A 21,651-nucleotide genomic window follows, 5' to 3' on the forward strand; every position below is an offset into this window, starting at 1 on the left:
GGTGGTCGGATGGGAACATCATAGCCAATTATGACTTAAACTGGATGTTAACGTCCTTCCAATGATTGCTCAGTTTGTACCCATCTTCTCGGTTGAAATTGTGTCTACGTCTATATATATGGATGGCTTCATGAACAAATCTTTGTTGATAGCCAGTGGGCTTGCAAAGTACCTTCGTCTTAGAGAAATCAATTTCATGTGAGCCCACCGCATTAAAACAATGATCAGCCACGGCTGAGTTATTGGTCCTTCCGTGTTTCAGATCTGCCTTATCTTCACGAACACGGTCTGAGACATGTCGCTTAGTTTCCCCAATGTAACTCTTGCCGCAGACACAGCTTAGTTTGTCTACGCCGGAATAAGTTTGTAGATGCCTGAATACGAATAAGCATAAAACAACCCACACACATCCAATCACACCTAGTGTTCCTAACGCCTTCCCTAGACTCACACAAGTTTTTTTTTTGGGGGGGGGGGGGTCAAACACCTCCCCTACTCTCCCACACACAACTCTGCTTTACAGATGGCCCCGTGTTCCTCCTCAGGTATTTCCACCCCTTGCCTGCCAACCCCTCGCAGTGGGCAACTCGTGCCTCGAGCTTATCCCCTCTTCGAGCAGTGGGAGATGTCCGCAGCCACCCAGGGAACCAGATGGCAAGTCTCCACGCTTGGCCAGTGCCAGGCTGCAGCCGGCTTGGTTCCCCGCTCCTGCCGCTCCTGTCATGCCTTGCTCTGTCCCAGAAATCCCAACTGCCCTAGTTCAATCCCCAGGTCAGCCGCTGGAAACATAACAATAATAATACTACTGTCACCTAACGTTTCCCTATAAAATATATTCCGTGGAGTGGGAGACAGCCCTCAACTGCTACTTACAGTGAAGATCCCCGGTCCTCACTTGTTTAATAAAAGGACTCAGACGCTTCTTTCTGACTTCGTGTCCTTTATTGGGTTCTTGTCTTCTCCCACACGGCACTCTGTTATAACACTGTATTTGTAGCCCCCGGCTGTTATCGCTATTATAGCTTCCTTTCTCTCCCCGCAGACTCTCTGCTTCATCTACCGTAACCTCCGTTCTCTCCCTGCAGACTCGCTGCTGACTCCCTATGCAGACTCCCGCTGCCACCCCTATATGCAGACCCTCTTGGCTGCTACTCTGTATGCAGACCCGCTGCTGACTCTGTATGCAGCCCCGCTGCTGACTGCAGCCTCCTCGCTGCTTCGGGTCGGTCACCGCTGGCCAACGGTGCCGATCCTCGCTCCCCCGTGTTCGTGGCGATCTCGCCACCCTCCGCTTCGCCCTTCGTGGCCTCTCTCGTTCCTGGTCCCCCGTCACTCCCCTCTCCTCTTCCGGTTCCCCTTCCTCTATAGCTTAACCCCTCTCCCCCCACGTGACCTAACTCCTCCCCTAATGACGTCACCTCCGGAGGGCCGTTTACGCCCGCATTACACTTGCATTGCTGCTTGAGGGTGGGAGCTCGCCCAGCCACTACTGGGGGTGGTTGTGGAGAAATGCAGCCACCACCACCGCTGCTACTGCTGCTGCTTCTGGATTGAGATCCGCCCAAAACCCCGCCACTGCCGATTTGGGTGCTCCTTTTATAGTGCTGCTCTCAGCCCATTTTTTAGCCCCTGGGCCAATCACATGAGAGGTCCGACTATAAATGGTCTGACATTCCCTCCCTCTGGTTGGCCTGTTCCACTAAAACCTGTCCCCACGTCGGTCGACCACACTGGTGGCTCCTGGCTCCACACAAAGGACTGCGCCCAAAAACATCATCCCCTTGTATACCGTGCCGGCCTTCTTAGGTACTCAATAACAACAATTGTCCCAAAAGTGTTAAGACTATAAGGGGAATATTTGTCTTTGGAGTTGTTGGACAATGCAGAGTAGGAGAGTGCTGCATATTTGAAGTGGAGTCTGGGAAGATTTGGAACCATAGTAGTTGCTGTATTCACAGGCTTCTCTCACTACAAGAGTCAAAAAAGCTGTATGCACCATCCAGCCTGAAACGGAGCTTTCAGCAAATCTAATGCTATTGCCGTACAGTCTTTAGTATCCATTTTACAAATAGTAGGGATGCCTTTTTTTTGTGTATAATTTAGCATTGTAATTGTTCGGTTATGTATTTCGTGATTGTGGTTCTATTGTAATGGTTGCTCATTGCTTTAAACTTGCAGCCAGGTATGGTTCTGCCATTCTGTTTACTCCGCAGTTTGTAAAATGTTTTTTGAATGTTTACTTTTCATAATTTAGGGTTTCATCTACTTTAAATAAAAAAAATTCATGTTAAAATGTAACATCGGGCCTACCTATACAGGCTTTTTCCAATGATCTTGACTGCCTTTTTTCACATTTAACTTCTTTCCCATTCATTACTTTGTTTAGTTTATATAATTGTATAGGTGTATGTTTATGACACCGGGTATTTGTGAAAACCAACTGTACATTCCTCGTCTATTCCTCCCCAGCGTCATCACTGTTACCCTGCCCATCTCCATAGTCATCCTCCATCAACTTATTCTTGTAATCTTCACCTCCGTTTCCTTTCACGCATCATCATCATTTATAACATTCACCGCACCATTCCAGCTCGTCCTATGCCACAGTGTTTTTGTACTACCGATAATTCACGTCTGAGCCGCCACCAAAGTCAGTCCATGAACAATTCTGTTCTTCGTAGCCCCCAAATCGAGCGGCTTCCTCAAGCGGAGGGAAACTAACATCTGCGTGCCGGGAGGGATTCTCACCGTTCGGCGCGCGAGCGCCTGCACCGTAGCGTTGGCCGTCCACAAACGGGTGGGGGGAAGGCAAAAATGCCATACGACAGCCAGATGGCAATTCCAAACAGCCACGGTCAATGCGGATTTTCAAAGGCATCCTTCCAAGGAAATCGGTTCCAAGTAAACATGGAACAGTCAGGGACATGGAGACAAGAATATGTCTCGACAATTTAACATGAGCAATGCGCACCTCGGCCATTATCCAACCAATAATACCCAATGAGCCGCCGTTATCAGCGAAACACGGTTCATCAACAGGGTCTGCAACCTGACACTTCGGGGGCAAAATATTGTACATTAATTCCGAGATGATAGTTGCCGACGCACCCGTGTCGACTAGCATCCTTATTTCCACACCCTCAATAAATCCAAGCACGGCAGGTGAACCCGCGGCCGCAGCCACCACTCGATGGGCCAGCTCCGACCACTGATCCGGTCGGAGCGGACGAAACTCACGATTACGCATAGAACCCTCCCGTACCGACGCGCAATCGGTACGCGAACCGAAACGCCTAGATGGGTGAGGTGAAGCCAGGGGTCGATTGTTGAGTGTGTCGTGACTCGCCTTAGGGTGTAGGGAAGCGTAGGATGGTGGCGAAGCTGGGGGGCGCCATCGTGGTACACGGCAGCCCGATGACACGTGCCCCGGCAGGCTGCAATTGTAACACGTAACATGGCCGCCTCCGGATGACGACCTTGGCCGCCGCTGCTCGTTCGTCCGTCACGCCCCACCGTCACGCCGGTCGCCTCCACCCCGAGTTCACGCGCATGCCGACACGGTGGCCCCGGCTCCGTGCGGGACGTGGCACACGTCACCTGCGCCTTGTCCCGTTGCAGAAGTTGCTGAGGTTGGATGCACTTAGCGATCTTGAGAGACGAGATGTCATCATCTTCGGCTGGAAGAATGGTGTGGAGGACTTTCGCCAAGGCCAGCAGTCTCTCGAGGACCAACGCGTCGATACCGTTGTGGTCCATTTTCGGGAAGGCGGCTTTCGCTAGCGCCAAAAGTGCGCTACGGAAGGTGAGGGCCAACTCGGTTTCCCCCTTCCATCACGTAGCGATCTTGTGGCGTGTATTCGCCGGAGGCTCGTAGATTGACGCCATCTGGTTGAAAGCCTGAGTAAGGGTGGACCTCTCCAGTGGCGGAATGGTGATAAACGCCACAAGGGCGTCATCATCAAGGGCGGCAGGCAACGCCCGCAGCGCCTCCGTCCATCCCGCCAAGTTGGCGTTCTTGAGGAACCGCCGCTTGAAGGCCACCCAGTCGCCACTGGTGGCCGCAAACTCTTTAATAAAAGGAAACCGACGGCGGAGAGCCGGGATGTCCATCAGCGCCGACAGCGCGTCTTCAAGTTTGGCGGGCTGTGCGCTCTGCGCCAGCGACAAAATGGCGGCCGAATACATGGGCCGCGCCGCTGAATTTCCTGCCTGCTGCGAAATGGTGGCGGAGTCGTCATCCACGAGCGGCATCGCCGTTCTCTCCTTCACCAGAGAGACCGTGGGACTGATCTCCGTGAGGAGCGAAGCCGCAGCCTGGAGGAGCTCCGCGAGGTGACCGTCCGCCTCCCGAACGGTCGCCTCTGCCGACGGCGGAGCGTCGAGCGCCCAGATGGCGCTCTGCTCCGCTGGCAGCATCTCCCCCGCATCCTCCGGAGCTGTAGGCGGCACGAGGTCCTCAGGGCCGGCTCCGCCCTCAGCCCCACCCACCTTCGCGAGCATTCTAGCTCCCTCTCGGCTAAAAATGTCTAAATACTCATGCAATAATTGGCGAAGGTGGTTAAATTCCTGTCCAGCTACCTCCGCGTTCCACAAGGACATAGTGTCCATCCAACCATCATTGTGTTTGGATTCTGGTTGTTGAACGGCCCCTACTATGGCGGGCCAGTGACTGTGCAGCCCAGTAAGTAGGGGGGCAATGGTTGCAATCAGGGTCCCTGCATGTACCTTAGTGTGCGTCTCAGTGGTATTACGCACCTGTATAAATAGTTGTTGATCCCTCCTAAGTAATGTATCTGCAGCTATCAACGCATGTTGTTCAATGGTTTTGGTGACCGGCATAATGATGAGGTGCGAGTCTGATCGGTTTGCGGCGAGAGGTGTGCGGCAGCGAACTGGAATGAGTGTTTTTACTTAAGGTGGAATGGTTATGTCCTGACTTATGAGAGCATGTAATGCGGCTTTGCTGTCCTTTGGTTCGTTGGTTTTAAGAAAGAGGCAGTATCCGATGGTGTATTTTTATATATAGAGGCAGTATCCGATGTGTATTTTTAGGGGTATTTTCCTTCGAAAATCTGTCCTTAATAGGCAGGGCACCGTGTGCTGGAGACTAATATCGGTCCTGAAAAGGACAGTCCTCCAATGCACAGAGGCCTCCACCTTCCCCAGTATTCCCATAGACCACCCCTTAGCTGCTATGTATTGGGTGTGTACAGGGTGTAGTTTTTGGACTCTGGGTGGCAGTATGTCAAAAACACGCGTGGACATAATGGTCACCGCTGCCCCTGTGTCTACCAGAATCCATACATTGACCCCTCCCACGAAGCCTGTGAACAGTGATGTCCCCGAGGTCACACCAACCATCTGGCTAACCTGTGCTAGAGTTCTCGACATGGGCTATGGATGATTATGTTCATCATGGGGTATTGGTCCTGGCCGTGTAGGTGATGTTACATTGGTGTCTGGTATGGCTCGTGGGACCCTGTGATTGTGAATGTGTTGGATGTCGCTGGGGGCCCGAGATGCCACAACTCGCCTGGGTTCCATCTGCAGAAGTAGTCGGCCGTGGTTCACGAGAAGAAAACCCAGGTGGAGCAGAATCGGTTTGCCACCTGATGACGATGTAGCCTCCTTGGCCATAGCAGTGGTAGATTACTGGACCCTGGGTCTGGCTTCGGGTCCCCGAGTTTCTTGATGGCCATCTTCATGGGTAATGTGTCGGCTCCCTCTGCGCTGCAGACCAATCTCCAGATGGCAGCAGCCACCACTTCTTCCAGCTTCTGAGGAAAATTGTCCCTATTGTCTCTGGAGCTGCAGCATCGGGTGTTGCCTTGTGCCTTCCAACTCCTGTGGAGATGTTCCCTGTTGTTGTGCTTGTCACCTCCCCAACTTGGGCTAGGATCTGCACTGGGCCCCTTCGGTCTTCATACTCTCGGATATTCTGAGCGACCCATAGAGAAGCACTTGTGATGGACAGGAGGATATCAGTCCTCCTGGTGTAACTAACAAGATGCTCGGCTACCATGTAGTCGATGTTCTTGTCGACTTTTGGGAAGGCTTTCCTGGCGAGCATGAGGATTCCCCAATAAGCCAATGCTGACTTGGAATCGAATTGGCCTTTGAATTGGCCTTTGAATTGACGCTGAGAGCTTCATCGTTGAGGACGGTGGCAAGTGATTTAAAAGACTCAAATTCCCGCCAGTCCTGAGCGTGATACGCAGATCCGAATCACCTAACAAACTCTATTCAATCACTGTGGGTTGAACTCAGCCGCCCCTGCTCGCAGGCCCGAGAGGCACTGCTGAGGGGTCACAACCTCCACCTGCAATGGGGGTGGCTGCTAGTCCTCCGTGCTCTCCTCCTGATGGGCCCCGGCTTCCAGTGTCTGCAGCGCACCTCCTGGCCAGGACCGTCACAAACGGAGACGTGGCGAGCTTGGTGGGGAGCCGCGCAACTATCCTCAATGAGGGATGCACCTCTCTGGAGACCGCTGGGGCGATGTGTCGAGAAGGCCCCTTCACGTCAGCTATCGCACTCCGCATCCAGAACTCACCTATCTTGCTCTCGTCTCTTATACCCTGATCCACATTCCTTGCCAGTCACTGATTGTTCAGGGCTTTGCCTCATATTATGATAAACTGGACAAGCATATTTGAGTTTCATACTTAATCCCTGTCCAGGGCTTTGCCCCAGGTTATGATAACTGGCTCGGTGCCGCCGAGTCTGTAAATAAGGTGAATGCTATGGAACTTTTTTGTGTCACTCTTGGTTACAGATCTTCCCGGACTACACTTCACATGTGCAGGGCCCTCCTATTCTGCTTTTTCCAAAAAGTCGACCCACACCTCCACATCCACAAACTTCTGGGGATCGCCTCCCTCTCCCTTACAGTCCGAATCCTCCTCCTGCTTCACGTTGCCACCATGCACCTGGAGGTTGGGTCCTGAAGTCGAATCTTCATCTTCACATTTCACTTCACTTTTCACCTTTAATATTTCACATTTCACTTTCACTTCTTCACATTCCAGCTTCATTTCTTCACATTCCAGCTTCACTTCTTCACATTTCACCTTCACTTCTGGCCACGATGCAAAGCTGGATTTTTCTTCTGGTTCTTGTTTCACGATAGATAAGCTCATAGCAACACTCTGAATTTCACTTGGTGATTTTACTTTTTTCTCCTTGTGGATCTTCTCATGCTTGTTCCGGACTCCTGACCGTGCAAATGCTTTACCACACACAGTGCACTTGAAGGGTTTTTTTCCTGTATGTATTCTTTGATGATTGCGAAGATGTGAAGACTTTATAAATGTGTCCCCACACACAGAGCACTTGAAGGGCTTCTCGCCTGTGTGTGTTCTCTTGTGAATATGAAGATCTGCTGGCCATGTAAATGCCTTTCCACACACAGTGCATTTGAAGGGCTTTTCACCTGTGTGTGATTTCTGGTGAATACGAAGAGATCCTGACTGGTTAAACGCATTCCCACACACAGTGCACTTGAAGGGCTTTTCGCCTGTGTGTGTTCTCTGGTGAATATTAAGATATCCTGACCGGGTAAATGCCTTCCCACACACAGTACACTTGAAGGGCTTCTCGCCTGTGTGCGTTCTTTGGTGAATAATAAGATTTCCTGAATTTGTGAATGTTTTCACACACACAGTGCACTTGAAGGGCTTCTCACCAGTGTGTGTTCTCTGATGAACATTAAGAGATCCTGCCTCGGAAAATCCATTCCCACACGTGGGGCACTTGAAGGGCCTTTCTCCAGTGTGTGTTCTCTCATGATTCTTCATGTTGCCAATGTGATCCGTGTTGTACAGACACTGCCCACATTGGTGTCTTTTAGCATCAGGTTGTGCCGAGTGTGTCTGATCCATGTGATTGAGTCTGCAGATAGAGGTACACAGTGCACACAATACACACACACACACGCATTACATGCACAGCGCACTGACACACAACATATATAATCACATTATAAAATATAAATATCCCCCCTAAAGCCTAAACAGACTCTTGGGGCAAGTGCTGGTAGTAGCACCTATGAAGGGAGTAACGAAACAACAGGGGGTAAAAGTTGCCAGCACAACACCCTGCCACTGTTTTCTCCCCAGTGGAAATGTTTACATACTGCACCATTTATTCATTTGAGGCCGAGTCGATCTATGGAAGGCCCAGGACCTGTTCAGATAATCCTCAGTGGTGTTGGACATAAGTGGGAATCGAACTCAGGTTGCCAGGTGTGTAGCTATATTTGTAATTTCCAATATTCTATTTCAAAATGTGATAGTCTATTTTGAATGTCAGAGTTCCCTGAGGACATATATGTGTGTTCATTGCCTTCCCAAAGTTGAAAAATCACATGGGACAAAAACAATTAGCAGTCAATTGAGAAGATGGCTTGGGATGACAAGTGGCAAGAACCTGTGAAACTTTTCCTGGTAGCGAATACAGATACTCCCAGAATGGCCTTTACTGAAAAAAACCTAAGAGTATGAATCCTTGCAGTCACGAAAGCTTCAAATCTAGAATAGATACACTGTTGTTTTCAAAGTGCATATGGCAGGAAACCTACCACACTTGGCATCAGAGCTCTTTTAATTAATAACAAGTCTTGGCGTTTGGAGAGTTGAAACCACGCTTCTGCGCTCTTGCACAATGGGGCGATTTTAATCAAGACATAAGACAGGAAGGACAAAATCAAAGGGGTCGCATAATGCACATGCAGAATGTACGTTGCCTCAATAATCCCCCCCCCCCCATTGTGCAAGAGCGCAGAAGCATGGTCACCACATCTACACCTCTATATAAAGAACGAAACGATAAGACTTCTCCACAAATCTGTCACCTGATGAAGCTACAGTCATACCTCGGTATATGACCGCTTTGTAATACGTCGAATTTGGTATACGTGGTGTTTTGACGATAAAAAAAATGTCTTGGGATACGACGTCTTGCTTGGGATACGACGCGCTTGCTAGAACTTGTATGGGTCGGGATGAGTCACCATGTACAGTACCCGCGTACACAATACTGTTACAGCTCTAACAAGCTCTTACAAGCCGTAACAGTATTGTGTGGAATGACCAGACAATGTCACACTTCAGGAACATTCTTAGAAGGCAAAAACAAACTTCAATGGACAGGTTTTTAGTAACACTTAAACCTGGTGAGCCTCAACCAAGTACAAGTCAAGAAAAAGGACAGAAAAGAGAAATAAGTATAACCCGTAAAAACAAAGTTTTTCACTATAAATCCTTTATATGCGTGGCAGCGAACTTAATATAAAGGATTTAAAAATATATTCGCCTGTGGAGGACGCGGGGATCGATCCCGCGACCTTTGGTATGGGAAGCGAGGGCGCTACCAACTGCGCTACTCCGCCACGGCCTGTGGAGGGGTTACGTTCTGGGCTCTTATACTGTGACGTTCAGCCAAAACCAAGAATGCGTTCTATTTGAATATATGTAAAATAATTTTTTTTTTTGCCTAAAAAGTGTAACATTAATTGTCACGCACAACGAATCTGTGTGGAAAATGTCAGCTCGATTGGATCACGGGAAGTGGGTTAAAAAACGACCGAAAGATTTGCACGGTCGTAAGCAAGCAAGCACGCAAGCAAGCAAGCAAGCACGCAATCAAGCAAGCAAGCATGCAAACTTAATATAAAGGATTTAAAAACCCCAGAATTTCAGCTTCCTGAAGTCAATGGAAGGGGACTCTCCTTCCAAAAAACATCATCTCCTCCTCCACCCCTTCCTCACCACCATCCTCGTAGGCTATCATCTCCTCTCAAGCAAGGTATTTCAATTTATTTATGCATTTATTTTAATTTATGTATGCATTTTAGTAATAAGTAGTGTCTAAATTATTTTATACAACCCCATTAATGTACAATATGCCATATAAAATATATCTTATACTCTGGAACAGATTATTTCCTCCATTGGAACCTCATTTGCCAGTGAAAATATAATTGGCTTTTTACCCTTCTATCTGGCAACAAAACTCACACCTTTTTACAAGGAGTCATGGTTGTGAAGTACTCTTGAAGACGCGTGGACAACGTGGTAAGGCACACGTATTTATTTGCACAATGTCTTACAGCACTGGAGGGATGTATCGGCCCCCTCACCCGTAACACTGGGAATTCACCCCTAGCTAGCCTTCCTAGCCGAGTCCTCCGCTAACGGGCTAGGGGAGGCTGTCTGGCCCGACACTGGTCAGTCGGGCTACGGTACCCGGAATCCCAGAGGTCTACCCCTGGTTCCGGGACCACGCCACTGGCTCCAGCCTGTGCTGCCCTTACAAGGGCGGCGTCCCAGGGGGAGTCCAGGGCCTATCTGGCCGGTCTTCTGTCTTCCCTTAACTACACTAAGACTGAGCCCCGAGCTCTCTGGCTCATCCCTTTTTATACCCCCCTAGAGGATCGAAACCCCCCTCACGCCGTCCAGTGCGGACGTCGTTGCGGGCACCACCCCGTGTGCTCACGGAGTCCCCGCCCACTGTGTTTGTTATCCGTTAGCCCCTATGCAAACAGCCCTACACAAACAGCCCCTCTGTAACAGCCCTACATCACCCCCCCCTGTACAGCTCGCAGCCGTCCCGGCTGCAACAACTTTAATAAAGGTTATTTAACTCCTGGATCCCCGCGTGTGCCTTAAGAAAACGTTTTTAACGCTAACATGAAGGAACCAACAGCAACAACGACAACAACAACAACAATGACAACAACAAAACCCACAACCCCGAAGGGAACAATCCGACGCACCCCCCCTGAATAAATACGAATACCGTAAGAGCGACGCATATATACAGGTTAAGCAGGGAACTCGCAGCACACATGCAACACAACAAAAAAATGTGGTAGGAGCTCCCCACCGACGCAGCACCACGCAACCGTACGTAAGAGAGAAGAAGAAGAGAAAAAAAATGTTCGTCCAATGCATTATAAGAGTCTGCGCATTTTTGCGCGTGTCCTTGCTGCAGGCCCGTCACACGGGGCAATCCCGGGTGGCGAACCCGCCGGTGGCGGTTGTTCGTTTTGTATAGAGTCCGCGTCTGACGTCGCGGGAACCTCGGCGTCCCTTGCAGCAGTAGGTGGGTGCGAGCTCGTCAGTCCCGGTGCACCTGTGGGCGGGACAGCCGGCGACACGTCAGGCGAGGGCAGTGAGGACGGATCCCCTGAGTCGGCCGACCCCCCACATGTTCGGCCATGCGTGTGTGGAGTGGGGCCTCGCACCGCAACGAATGGTTTTAGCCTCGAGGGGTGCACAAACCACCGGCGCTTCCCCCATTTGATGCGGACACACTGAGGCCGCAGAACCTCGACCACCTCCACGGGCCCCCTCCACGGCCGCGCCAGTTTAGGGGATGTTGCGAGCGGTACCTGGGGGCAGTGCAGCCATGCTCTGTCCCCCGGCTTCCACTGCAGCACGTGCGCGCGACCCAGTCTGAGGCGCTCGTTAGCTTTTTGACGCTGTTCCGAATTTAACATGGCAGCATCCCGTGCCTCCGCCAATTTTTCAAGGTTAAATTTGACATGGTCAATTAATTTAGTTTTTCCTAGTGGTGTGGGGATCTGCAGCTGCGCCCGAATGGGTGGGTCAGGGTCGCGCCCATACATGAGGAAGAATGGCGAAAATCCCGTTGCAGCATGGGGGGCCAATCTGTATGCTGCCAAGACCCCTTGGATTTTCAAGTCCCAATCCGTCTGTGAGTCCGAAACCTGCTGTGATAACATAGACGAGATGGTACGATGCAAACGCTCGACCATCCCGTCAGTTTGCGGGTGATAGGGGGAAGTACGAACCTTTTTCGTTCCTAGGAGCTCACAAACCTGTTGGAGGAGTTTTCCGGAAAAATTTCTACCCTGGTCGGTCAGCAGCCGTTCCGGGGCACCTTTGTCCATGACATAGCCTTGGACAAAGGCGTCGACGATGGCTGCTGCCGACTGATTGGCCAGGGGCCAGGCCATAGGCCAGCGCGTAAAATACTCGACCCCGGTTAACAAGTATCTGTTTCCCCTAGGGGTGGCGGGGAATGGGCCCAGAATATCCAGCGCGACAAGTTCGTTTACTCTGGAGACCCTGATAGACTGCAAGGGCGGGTTAGATTCTCGCGCTGGTGGTTTCCGCTGTGCACACCTCGGGCATGAAGCCAACAGATCAGGGACATCCCTTGTCATTCCTTGCCAAAAGAAATCACGCTGGAGCAAGGCGAGGGTCTTTTGGGTACCCAGGTGGAGGAGGCGCTCATGAGCAGCCCACACCACCCTACCCCGTAAGCCCGAAGGGACCACCAGCCGGTGTCGGTGGGATTTCCCGTCCCAGTGCAACAGCAACCCCGCGTGCATTTCCCATGCGTCGGCATCACCCGATCCCCGCCCTGCCTCCCCGGCGCGACGACGCAACGCGAGGAGGGAGGTATCCTCCATCTGGAGGCGCCCCCATTCCTGGATGTGCAAACCCAACAGGGAATCTTTCCCTTGTTGTTCAATGGAACTCAGAACAACTGTCCCACCGTCGGCGGTGGCCGCAAGGCCCGGAACCGACACGTCCCCTGCTGGTTTGCAACGTCCCGACCCCAGGAGGCACGCGCATTCCGGGGTGGTTGGCATGCGCGACAGAGCGTCCGCGTTGGTGTGGCGAACGCCCTTACGGTATGTGGTATCAAACTCAAAATCCTGGAGGATCTCCAACCATCGGGACAATTGTCCCGATGGTTGTTGAACTCGCAGGGCGTACTGCAGTGCCGCATGATCTGTGCGGACGGTGAAACGCCGACCGTACAGATATGGGCGATATTGTTGGACGAAATAAACAATTGCCAACAGTTCTCTGCGGGTAACACAATATCTTTGCTCTGCTTGAGACAACACCCGACTGCCGTACGCAACCACCCGTTCGACGCCGTCAACCACCTGGGAAAGCACGCCCCCAATACCCGTGTTGCTCGCATCGGTGTCGAGCAGGAACGGCTTTGAAAAATCAGGGTAGATCAGGGGAGGAGCTTTAACCAAGGCGTCCCGAAGGGAGCAAAAAGCAGCCTCCTCCTCTTGGCCCCAGTGGAACCGAACCCCCTTTGATGTTAATGCATGTAGGGGTTTGGCAATTGTCGCAAAGTCGGCGACGAACCGTCTGTAATATGACGCGAAGCCGACGAAACTCCTGACCTCTCCCCCTGTGGTGGGAGTCGGCCAGGAGCTGACACACTGCGTTTTGGCGGGATCGGTAGCAATACCCGAGCGCCCTACGATGTGGCCCAAATAACGCACGGAATCGCGTAATAAATGACACTTTTGGGGCTTGAACTTCAAATTAGCAGCCCGCATCTTTAGGAAAACCGCCCGCAACCTCTGGAGATGTTCGTCAAAAGTTTTAGCGAAGACAATAACATCATCCAAATAAATCAGGCACGACTCCCATTGCAATCCAGCCAAAACCAATTCCATCAAACGTTGGAAGGTTGCCGGCGCTGAGTGTAAGCCCATCGGCAACCGGTTGAATTGGAACAGGCCGTGCGGTGTACGGAAAGCAGTTTTAGGTTTCGATTCATCATCCAGAGGAAGCTGCCAGAATCCCGAAAGTAAATCCAGCGTGGAGAAGAATCGCGCTCCTGCCAAGGCGTCCAGCGATTCGTCCATCCGTGGGAGCGGGTATGCGTCGGCAACCGAGATTTTGTTAAGGCGCCGAAAATCAACGCAAAACCGCAACGAGCCGTCCTGCTTCTTAACCAGGACGATCGGCGCTCCCCAAGGGCTGGTAGAGGGAGAAATAATGTCGGCGGCTAACATGTCATCCACAGCCAATTTGACATGGTCCTTTTCGGCGGGACTCAACCGAAACGGATTTTGGCGAATTGGCGCGCTGTCACCCGTGTCAATATGGTGACGCAGCAGATGAGTGCAACCCAAATCGTATTTATTCCGACTAAAAACGTCGGAAAATTCCTGCAGTAGCGATCTAAGCTGTTGGCGCTCTGAATTCGACAGGTTCGTCGATCCCGCACAAAGCGCGTCGAGCCACCCGTCATCGCTGTCCGAATGTGGGTGCAGTCGGGTGGCGGTGCCGACCTGATTCGCAACCGGTTCCTCGCAGGGCATCGGCGTCGCGTGCGCAAGCACCGTCCCTCGAGGAACCACAACAGGTTGCGATCCCACATTGAGGACCGCGATGAAAGGATCCCCATCTCCCCTCACAACGGTCAGGGCCGGACGCAAATGCGGCCCACTAACCCCGGCCCTAGACGGTCCCAACAGTATTCCCTGGGCCCCGATACCCTCCGCGAAGGGCCGACGAAGTTTTAGGGGTACCAACATCTGAGCCCCCGGCGGCACACGAACGGTTTCGACGACGGACGCAGGTATAGTTACGCACGCCGTCCGAATCACAGAAGGGGAGGGTAAAAATGCCATGCGCCGTCCCGACGGGAGCTCAATGCATCCCTGGTCTATTAAAATACGGATCGGCATTCTACCCAAGAAGTCCGTCCCCAGCAGGCACGGAACCGCCAGCGAGGAGGAAACAAAAATCGGGCCTGATAATTTGATATCCCCGATACAAATTTGCGCTCGAATTTGCCCAATAATACCCAGGGAGCCCCCATTCGCCGCGTAGAATGGGACATCAACTGGTAGCAAGGGACGGCTTTTGACAGGCAAAATGTTGTAAATCAAATCGGAAATAATGGTCGCCGATGCCCCCGTGTCAACCAGGATGCGTACCTCGACCCCGTCAATAAGTCCCACGACGGCCGACGACCCTGACGATGCGGCCACAACGCGATGGGCCAACGCGGACCACTGCCCGGGCTCGATTCGAGTCCCCACAGTGGTACGCGCCGGCCCGTCGCGCTGCGACGTCGTCCCCCCATTCGTTACGATGCGAGAGTGTGCGACAGGTGTGTGTGTTGGCCGAACATGTGTGGTGTCGCGACTCGCCGGATCATGTTGATGAAGCTTGGGAGGAGGAGGAGGCCCGGCGTCCTGGCGAGGCGTCGTCCCACGCTGTCGAGGAGAGCGGCACCCCGAGGCGACATGGCCCCGGACGCCGCAGTTGAAGCAGCGCGGAAGCGGCGGCGGCGATGACTGGCGGTCGAAGCGGCTCGACCCATCCCGGGCCGGCCGCGCTCCCGTCCCCTGCTGCCGACGATGGTTGACGGCGAAGACCTCCTCCGCCGGAAGGGTGGCTGCCGCCACCGCATGCCCAGCCGCTGCCCTGCTGGCCTTCCTCCGCTGCGACAGCAAGTTTGCGTGGAGGAGTCGCGCCGCTTGTAGAGAAGTCATCTCAGAATCCTCCTGTGCCACGACGGCGATGTCCAGGTCGTCTGCTAGCAGGAGGATTTTCTCAGTTACCATGGCGTCGACCCCGTCCTCGTCCATGCGAGGAAAGGCTGTCTTGGCCAATGCCAGGAGGCTTGTTCTGTAAGCCAGCGGCGACTCCTTCGCGCCCCGCTGGCGATCGTAGAACTGCTGCCTACACTCCGCGGAAGGCCCGTAGACTCCGGCCAGCAGCTGCAGCGCCATCGGCAGCGTAGAGCGCCTTTCCTTCGGCGCCGATGTTAGGGCGGCCAGCGCGTCGCCGTCGAGGAGCGCCGGCAGGGCGCTGAGAGCTTCAGCGTCTGTCCATTTGGCCATTTCTTGGTGGGCGAGGAAGCGTCTTTGAAAGCCGCCCCAGTCGCCCTCTGCGCCCACGAATTCTTTAAGCGGGGGCAGCCTTTGGTGCAGCGCAGCGGTTGCCGTGGAGTCCCGTGGGCTGCTGTCTCCCCGACTCGGCTGTGTCTCGGCGCGAACGGCAGATGGTATCGCCTGTCGCAGCCTTGATGACGCGCCCTCCTCCGTCGTTGATGCGGCAGCCCCAGCACGGCCGATGTCGGACCCCAGGTTGAGGTTGGCCACGCCCCTAGCGGTCGCCGCGTCGATGGCGGGAAATTCAAAATTTGAATCTTCCGAAATGGCGGGAAGGCGCTCCGGACGCCGGCTCCCCTCGACCCGCGGTGGACCACCAGCCCCCAGCCGTGTGATGTTTTCCAGCGTAGCGGCAGCGGCGTAGAGCAGTTCAGCCAGTCTCTCGTGAGCCAGCCTCAGCTCGTCTGTCCGCGGCTCCTCTTCCTGCCGACGTTCCGGTAAGAACGCGTCCGGCCCCGGCTGCACGTTGTCCTGTTGAGCCATCTCGGGCTCGACAATTTCGGCGGCGTCTTCCATTTGCTGTACTCTGGCTCGAGCTGATTGGCGCGTGTCCATCGGTGGTTCTTCTGACGCCAGATGAAGTACTCTTGAAGACGCGTGGACAACGTGGTAAGGCACACGTATTTATTTGCACAATGTCTTACAGCACTGGAGGGATGTATCGGCCCCCTCACCCGTAACACTGGGAATTCACCCCTAGCTAGCCTTCCTAGCCGAGTCCTCCGCTAACGGGCTAGGGGAGGCTGTCTGGCCCGACACTGGTCAGTCGGGCTACGGTACCCGGAATCCCAGAGGTCTACCCCTGGTTCCGGGACCACGCCACTGGCTCCAGCCTGTGCTGCCCTTACAAGGGCGGCGTCCCAGGGGGAGTCCAGGGCCTATCTGGCCGGTCTTCTGTCTTCCCTTAACTACACTAAGACTGAGCCCCGAGCTCTCTGGCTCATCCCTTTTTATACCCCCCTAGAGGATCGAAACCCCCCTCACGCCGTCCAGTGCGGACGTCGTTGCGGGCACCACCCCGTGTGCTCACGGAGTCCCCGCCCACTGTGTTTGTTATCCGTTAGCCCCTATGCAAACAGCCCTACACAAACAGCCCCTCTGTAACAGCCCTACAGTTGCATAGACCACAATACCTGCAGTCATAATGCAAACAAAAAACATAACTCTGATAATGTGCACAGTCCTTGAAGTTGATTGGTCCACACCCGAGACAGCTTTCCTTAGAGCCTAGTTTCACAAAAAGGCGCCTTTTGGCGTCATCTGGTCCAACTCATGTGAGACTAGTGTATACACAGACTACACTCACTGCTATGCAATATTCCTTAAGGACCCCGCACTTGTCTCGTTCACAACGATATTCACGTCGTTGTCGTTGTTTGCCGAGCTCACATACCCAAGGGGCTCTGTAAAGCAGACGGAGAAACGTGAAAGGAATCGAAATCGACCTCGACTCGAAGGCCACTCCGATCGCAACACTCACAGCCTCATCATCATCAGTAGACCTCCACTTTACACTCACAGTCTCATCATCAGTAGACCTCCACTATTACACTCACAGCATCATCATCATCATCAGCAGACCTCCACTATTACACTCACAGCATCATTATCATCATCAGCAGATCTCCACTATTACACTCACAGTCTCATCATCATCAGTATACCTCCACTATTACACTCACAGCATCATCATCATCAGTAGACCTCCACTATTACACTCACAGCATCATCATCATCATCAGTAGACCTCCACTATTACACTCACAGCATCATCAGCATCAGTAGACCTCCACTATTAAACTCACAACCTCATCATCAGTAGACCTCCACTTTACACTCACAGCCTCATCATCATCAGTAGACCTCCACTATTACACTCACAGCATCATCATCATCAGTAGACCTCCACTATTACACTCACAGCATCATCATCATCATCATCAGTAGACCTCCACTATTACACTCACAGCATCATCATCATCAGTAGACCTCCACTATTACACGCACAGCATCATCATCATCAGTAGACCTCCACTATTACACTCACAACCTCATCATCATCAGTAGACCTCCACTATTACTCACATCATCATCATCAGTAGATCTCCACTATTACACTCACAGCATCATCATCATCAGTAGACCTCCACTATTACACTCACAGCATCATCATCAGCAGCAGACTTCCACTATTACACTCACAGCATCATCATCATCAGCAGATCTCCACTATTACACTCACAGTCTCATCATCATCAGTAGACCTCCACTATTACACTCACAGCATCATCAGCATCAGTAGACCTCCACTATTACACTCACAGCATCATCATCATCAGCAGATCTCCACTATTACACTCAGTCTCATCATCAGTAGACCTCCACTATTACATTCACAGCATCATCATCATCAGTAGACCTCCACTATTACACTCACAGCATCATCAGCATCAGTAGACCTCCACTATTACACTCACAACCTCATCATCAGTAGACCTCCACTTTACACTCACAGCCTCATCATCATCAGTAGACCTCCACTATTACACTCACAGACTCATCATCATCAGTAGACCTCCACTATTACACTCACAGCATCATCATCAGTAGACCTCCACTATTACACTCACAGCATCATCATCAGCAGCAGACCTCCACTATTACACTCACAGCATCATCATCATCATCAGCAGATCTCCACTATGACACTCACAGTCTCATCATCATCAGTAGACCTCCACTATTACACTCACAGCATCATCAGCATCAGTAGACCTCCACTATTACACTCACAGCATCATCATCATCAGTAGACCTCCACTATTACACTCACAGCATCATCAGCATCAGTAGACCTCCACTATTAAACTCACAACCTCATCATCAGTAGACCTCCACTTTACACTCACAGCCTCATCATCATCAGTAGACCTCCACTATTACACTCACAGACTCATCATCATCAGTAGACCTCCACTATTACACTCACAGCATCATCATCATCAGTAGACCTCCACTATTACACTCACAGCATCATCATCATCAGTAGACCTCCACTATTACACTCACAGACTCATCATCATCAGTAGACCTCCACTATTACACTCACAACCTCATCATCAGTAGACCTCCACTTTACACTCACAGCCTCATCCTCATCAGTAGACCTCCACTATTACACTCACAGACTCATCATCATCAGTAGACCTCCACTATTACACTCACAGCATCATCATCATCATCAGTAGACCTCCACTATTACACTCACAGCATCATCATCAGCAGCAGACCTCCACTATTACACTCACAGCATCATCATCATCAGCAGATCTCCACTATTACACTCAGTCTCATCATCATCAGTAGACCTCCACTATTACACTCACAGCATCATCATCATCATTAGACCTCCACTATTACACTCACAGCATCATCAGCATCAGTAGACCTCCACTATTACACTCACAACCTCATCATCAGTAGACCTCCACTTTACACTCACAGCCTCATCATCATCAGTAGACCTCCACTATTACACTCACAGCATCATCATCATCAGTAGACCTCCACTATTACACTCACAGCATCATCATCATCAGTAGACCTCCACTATTACACTCACAGCATCATCAGCATCAGTAGACCTCCACTATTACACTCACAGCATCATCATCAGTAGACCTCCACTATTACACTCACATCATCATCATCAGTAGACCTCCACTAATACACTCAGTCTCATCATCATCAGTAGACCTCCACTAATACACTCAGTCTCATCATCATCAGTAGACCTCCACTAATACACTCAGTCTCATCATCATCAGTAGACCTCCACTAATACACTCACATCCTCATCATCCTCATCAGTAGACCTCCACTATTACACTCAGTCTCATCATCATCAGTAGACCTCCACTTTACACTCACAGCCTCATCATCAGTAGACCTCCACTATTACACTCAGTCTCATCATCATCAGTAGACCTCCACTATTACACTCACAGCATCATCATCATCATCAGTAGACCTCCACTATTACACTCACAGCATCATCATCATCATCAGTAGACCTCCACTATTACACTCACAGCATCATCATCATCATCAGTAGAACTCCATTATTATACTCACAGCCTCACCACTATACTATTGGTTCTTTCGGTAAAGTCACGTAGGTAAAGAAAATAAAAGATACAAAAAATAAAAACCACGACGTTTCGATTGCAACACAAACAATCATAATCATCATCAGTAGACCTCCACTATTACACTCACAGCATCATCATCATCAGTAGTAGACCCCCACTAGTATACTCACATCATCATCATCAGTAGACCTCCACTATTACACTCACAGCGTCATCATCATCAGTAGACCTCCACTATTACACTCACAGTCTCATCATCATCAGTAGACCTCCACTATTACACTCACAGCATCATCATCAGTAGACCTCCACTATCACACTCACAGCATCACCATCATCAGTAGATCTCCACTATTACACTCACAGCATCATCATCATCAGTAGACCTCCACTATTACACTCACAGCATCATCATCATCAGTAGACCTCCACTATTACACTCACAGCATCACCATCATCAGTAGATCTCCACTATCACACTCAGCTCATCATCAGTAGACCTCCACTAGTATACTCACAGCCTCACACTATACTCTTGGTTCTTTCGGTACAGTCCCGTAGGTAAAGAAAATAAAAGATACAAAAAATAAAAACCACGACGTTTCGATTGCAACACAAGCAATCATCATCATCATCAGTAGACCTCCACTATTACACTCACAGCATCATCATCATCATCAGTAGACCCCCACTAGTATACTCACAGCAACACAAGCAATCATCATCAGGCGTGACAACCACAGCAAGAAATTTGACTGAAGTGGGAGATAAGCCAGAGTCAAGGGGTTTATACTGGGCAGGGTTGGTGGGGGGGGGGAAGTGGGTGGGGCTGTTGGTGGGGGGGAAGTGGGTGGGGCTGTTGGTGGGGGGAAGTGGGCGGGGCTTTAGGTGGGGGGGAAGTGGGCGGGGCTATTGGTGGTGGGGGGGGGGGAAGTGGGCGGGGCTGTTAGTGGGGGGAAGTGGGCGGGGCTGTTGGTGGGGGGGTGATGTGGGCGGGGCTGTTAGTGGGGGGAAGTGGGTGGGGCTGTTGGTGGGGGGAAGTGGGCGGGGCTGTTGGTGGGGGGAAGCGGGCGGGGCTGTTGGTGGTGGGGGGGGGAAGCGGGCGGGGCTGTTGGTGGGGGGAAGTGGGCGGGGCTGTTGGTGGGGGGGAAGTGGGCGGGGCTGTTGGTGGGGGGAAGCGGGCGGGGCTGTTGGTGGGGGGAAGCGGGTGGGGCTGTTGGTGGTGGGGGGGGGAAGCGGGTGGGGCTGTTGGTGGTGGTGGGGGGAAGCGGGTGGGGCTGTTGGTGGGGGGAAGTGGGCGGGGCTGTTGGTGGGGGGAGAAGCGGGTGGGGCTGTTGGTGGGGGGGAAGTGGGCGGGGCTGTTGGTGGGGGGAAGTGGGCGGGGCTGTTGGTGGGGGGAGTGGGCGGGGCTGTTGGTGGGGGGAGTGGGCGGGGCTGTTGGTGGGGGGGAAGTGTGCGGGGCTGTTGGTGGGGGGGATGGTGGCACTCACAACACAATAGTGACGCTGCTGAGCGCTGATGATGTAATTAAGTCGGCAGGATAGACCAGGGATCCGGTAAATAAGATGGAACAAATAAGAACACTCTCATATTCTTAGGTGTTTTCGGTAAAGTCACGTAGGTAAAACATCAAAATTAATGAAAATAAAATAAAACAAAAAATCACGACGTTTTGGAGGCAACACACTACTCCGCGTGACGTCATCGGCGTGAAACGCCCGAGCGGTGTTGTCCTGCGCTGCTGGTGACGTCATGTCACCATGCGGCTGCGCGTGACGTCATCGGCGTGAAACGCCCGAGCGGCGGTGTCCC

The 21,651-nt window shown here is 51.9% G+C and overlaps 3 protein-coding genes across 6 annotated transcripts in view; all 3 read right to left on the bottom strand.

The window, feature by feature from the left end:
• Nucleotides 1–3,765, bottom strand: part of LOC133360503 (zinc finger protein 235-like) — a 28,971-nt gene extending 25,206 nt beyond the window's left edge. The window contains exon 1 of the mRNA XM_061579266.1: nt 3,347–3,765. Coding sequence (XP_061435250.1) covers nt 3,347–3,756 — 410 coding nt within the window. The 5' untranslated portion in view covers nt 3,757–3,765. The remainder of the gene's footprint in view (nt 1–3,346) is intronic.
• Nucleotides 3,766–6,798: 3,033 nt separating this feature from the next.
• On the bottom strand, nt 6,799–20,644 carry LOC133360544 (zinc finger protein 239-like). Of its 4 annotated transcripts, none has more exons than XM_061579334.1 (3): nt 20,544–20,644; nt 16,995–17,091; nt 6,799–7,887 (listed from the first exon to the last, which is right to left on the bottom strand). In XM_061579334.1, the coding sequence occupies exon 3, from the start codon at nt 7,875–7,877 to the stop codon at nt 6,810–6,812; it is 1,068 nt and encodes a 355-aa protein (XP_061435318.1). In that variant the 5' UTR covers nt 7,878–7,887; nt 16,995–17,091; nt 20,544–20,644; the 3' UTR covers nt 6,799–6,809. The 4 variants fall into 4 exon arrangements, with proteins under 4 accessions (XP_061435318.1, XP_061435317.1, XP_061435320.1 ...); XM_061579333.1 differs by having other exon boundaries at nt 20,358–20,606; XM_061579336.1 differs by lacking the exon at nt 16,995–17,091 and having other exon boundaries at nt 20,544–20,620.
• Nucleotides 9,407–17,415, bottom strand: LOC133360523 (uncharacterized). Its single transcript, XM_061579304.1, has 2 exons — nt 14,942–17,415; nt 9,407–11,130 (listed from the first exon to the last, which is right to left on the bottom strand). The coding sequence occupies exons 1-2, from the start codon at nt 16,241–16,243 to the stop codon at nt 11,116–11,118; spliced, it is 1,317 nt and encodes a 438-aa protein (XP_061435288.1). The 5' UTR covers nt 16,244–17,415; the 3' UTR covers nt 9,407–11,115.
• Nucleotides 20,645–21,651: the final 1,007 nt, after the last annotated feature.

The sequence above is a fragment of the Lethenteron reissneri genome, chromosome 69 (assembly GCF_015708825.2).
Source record: "Lethenteron reissneri isolate LAM-NWPU_2019-01 chromosome 69, ASM1570882v1, whole genome shotgun sequence".
Classification (NCBI taxonomy): domain Eukaryota; kingdom Metazoa; phylum Chordata; class Hyperoartia; order Petromyzontiformes; family Petromyzontidae; genus Lethenteron; species Lethenteron reissneri.

Bases quoted from the DNA above. Each gene is read 5' to 3' on its own strand.
- LOC133360523 (XM_061579304.1), bottom strand. From the start codon at position 16,243: ATGGACACGCGCCAATCAGCTCGAGCCAGAGTACAGCAAATGGAAGAC.
- LOC133360544 (XM_061579334.1), bottom strand. From the start codon at position 7,877: ATGGATCAGACACACTCGGCACAACCTGATGCTAAAAGACACCAATGT.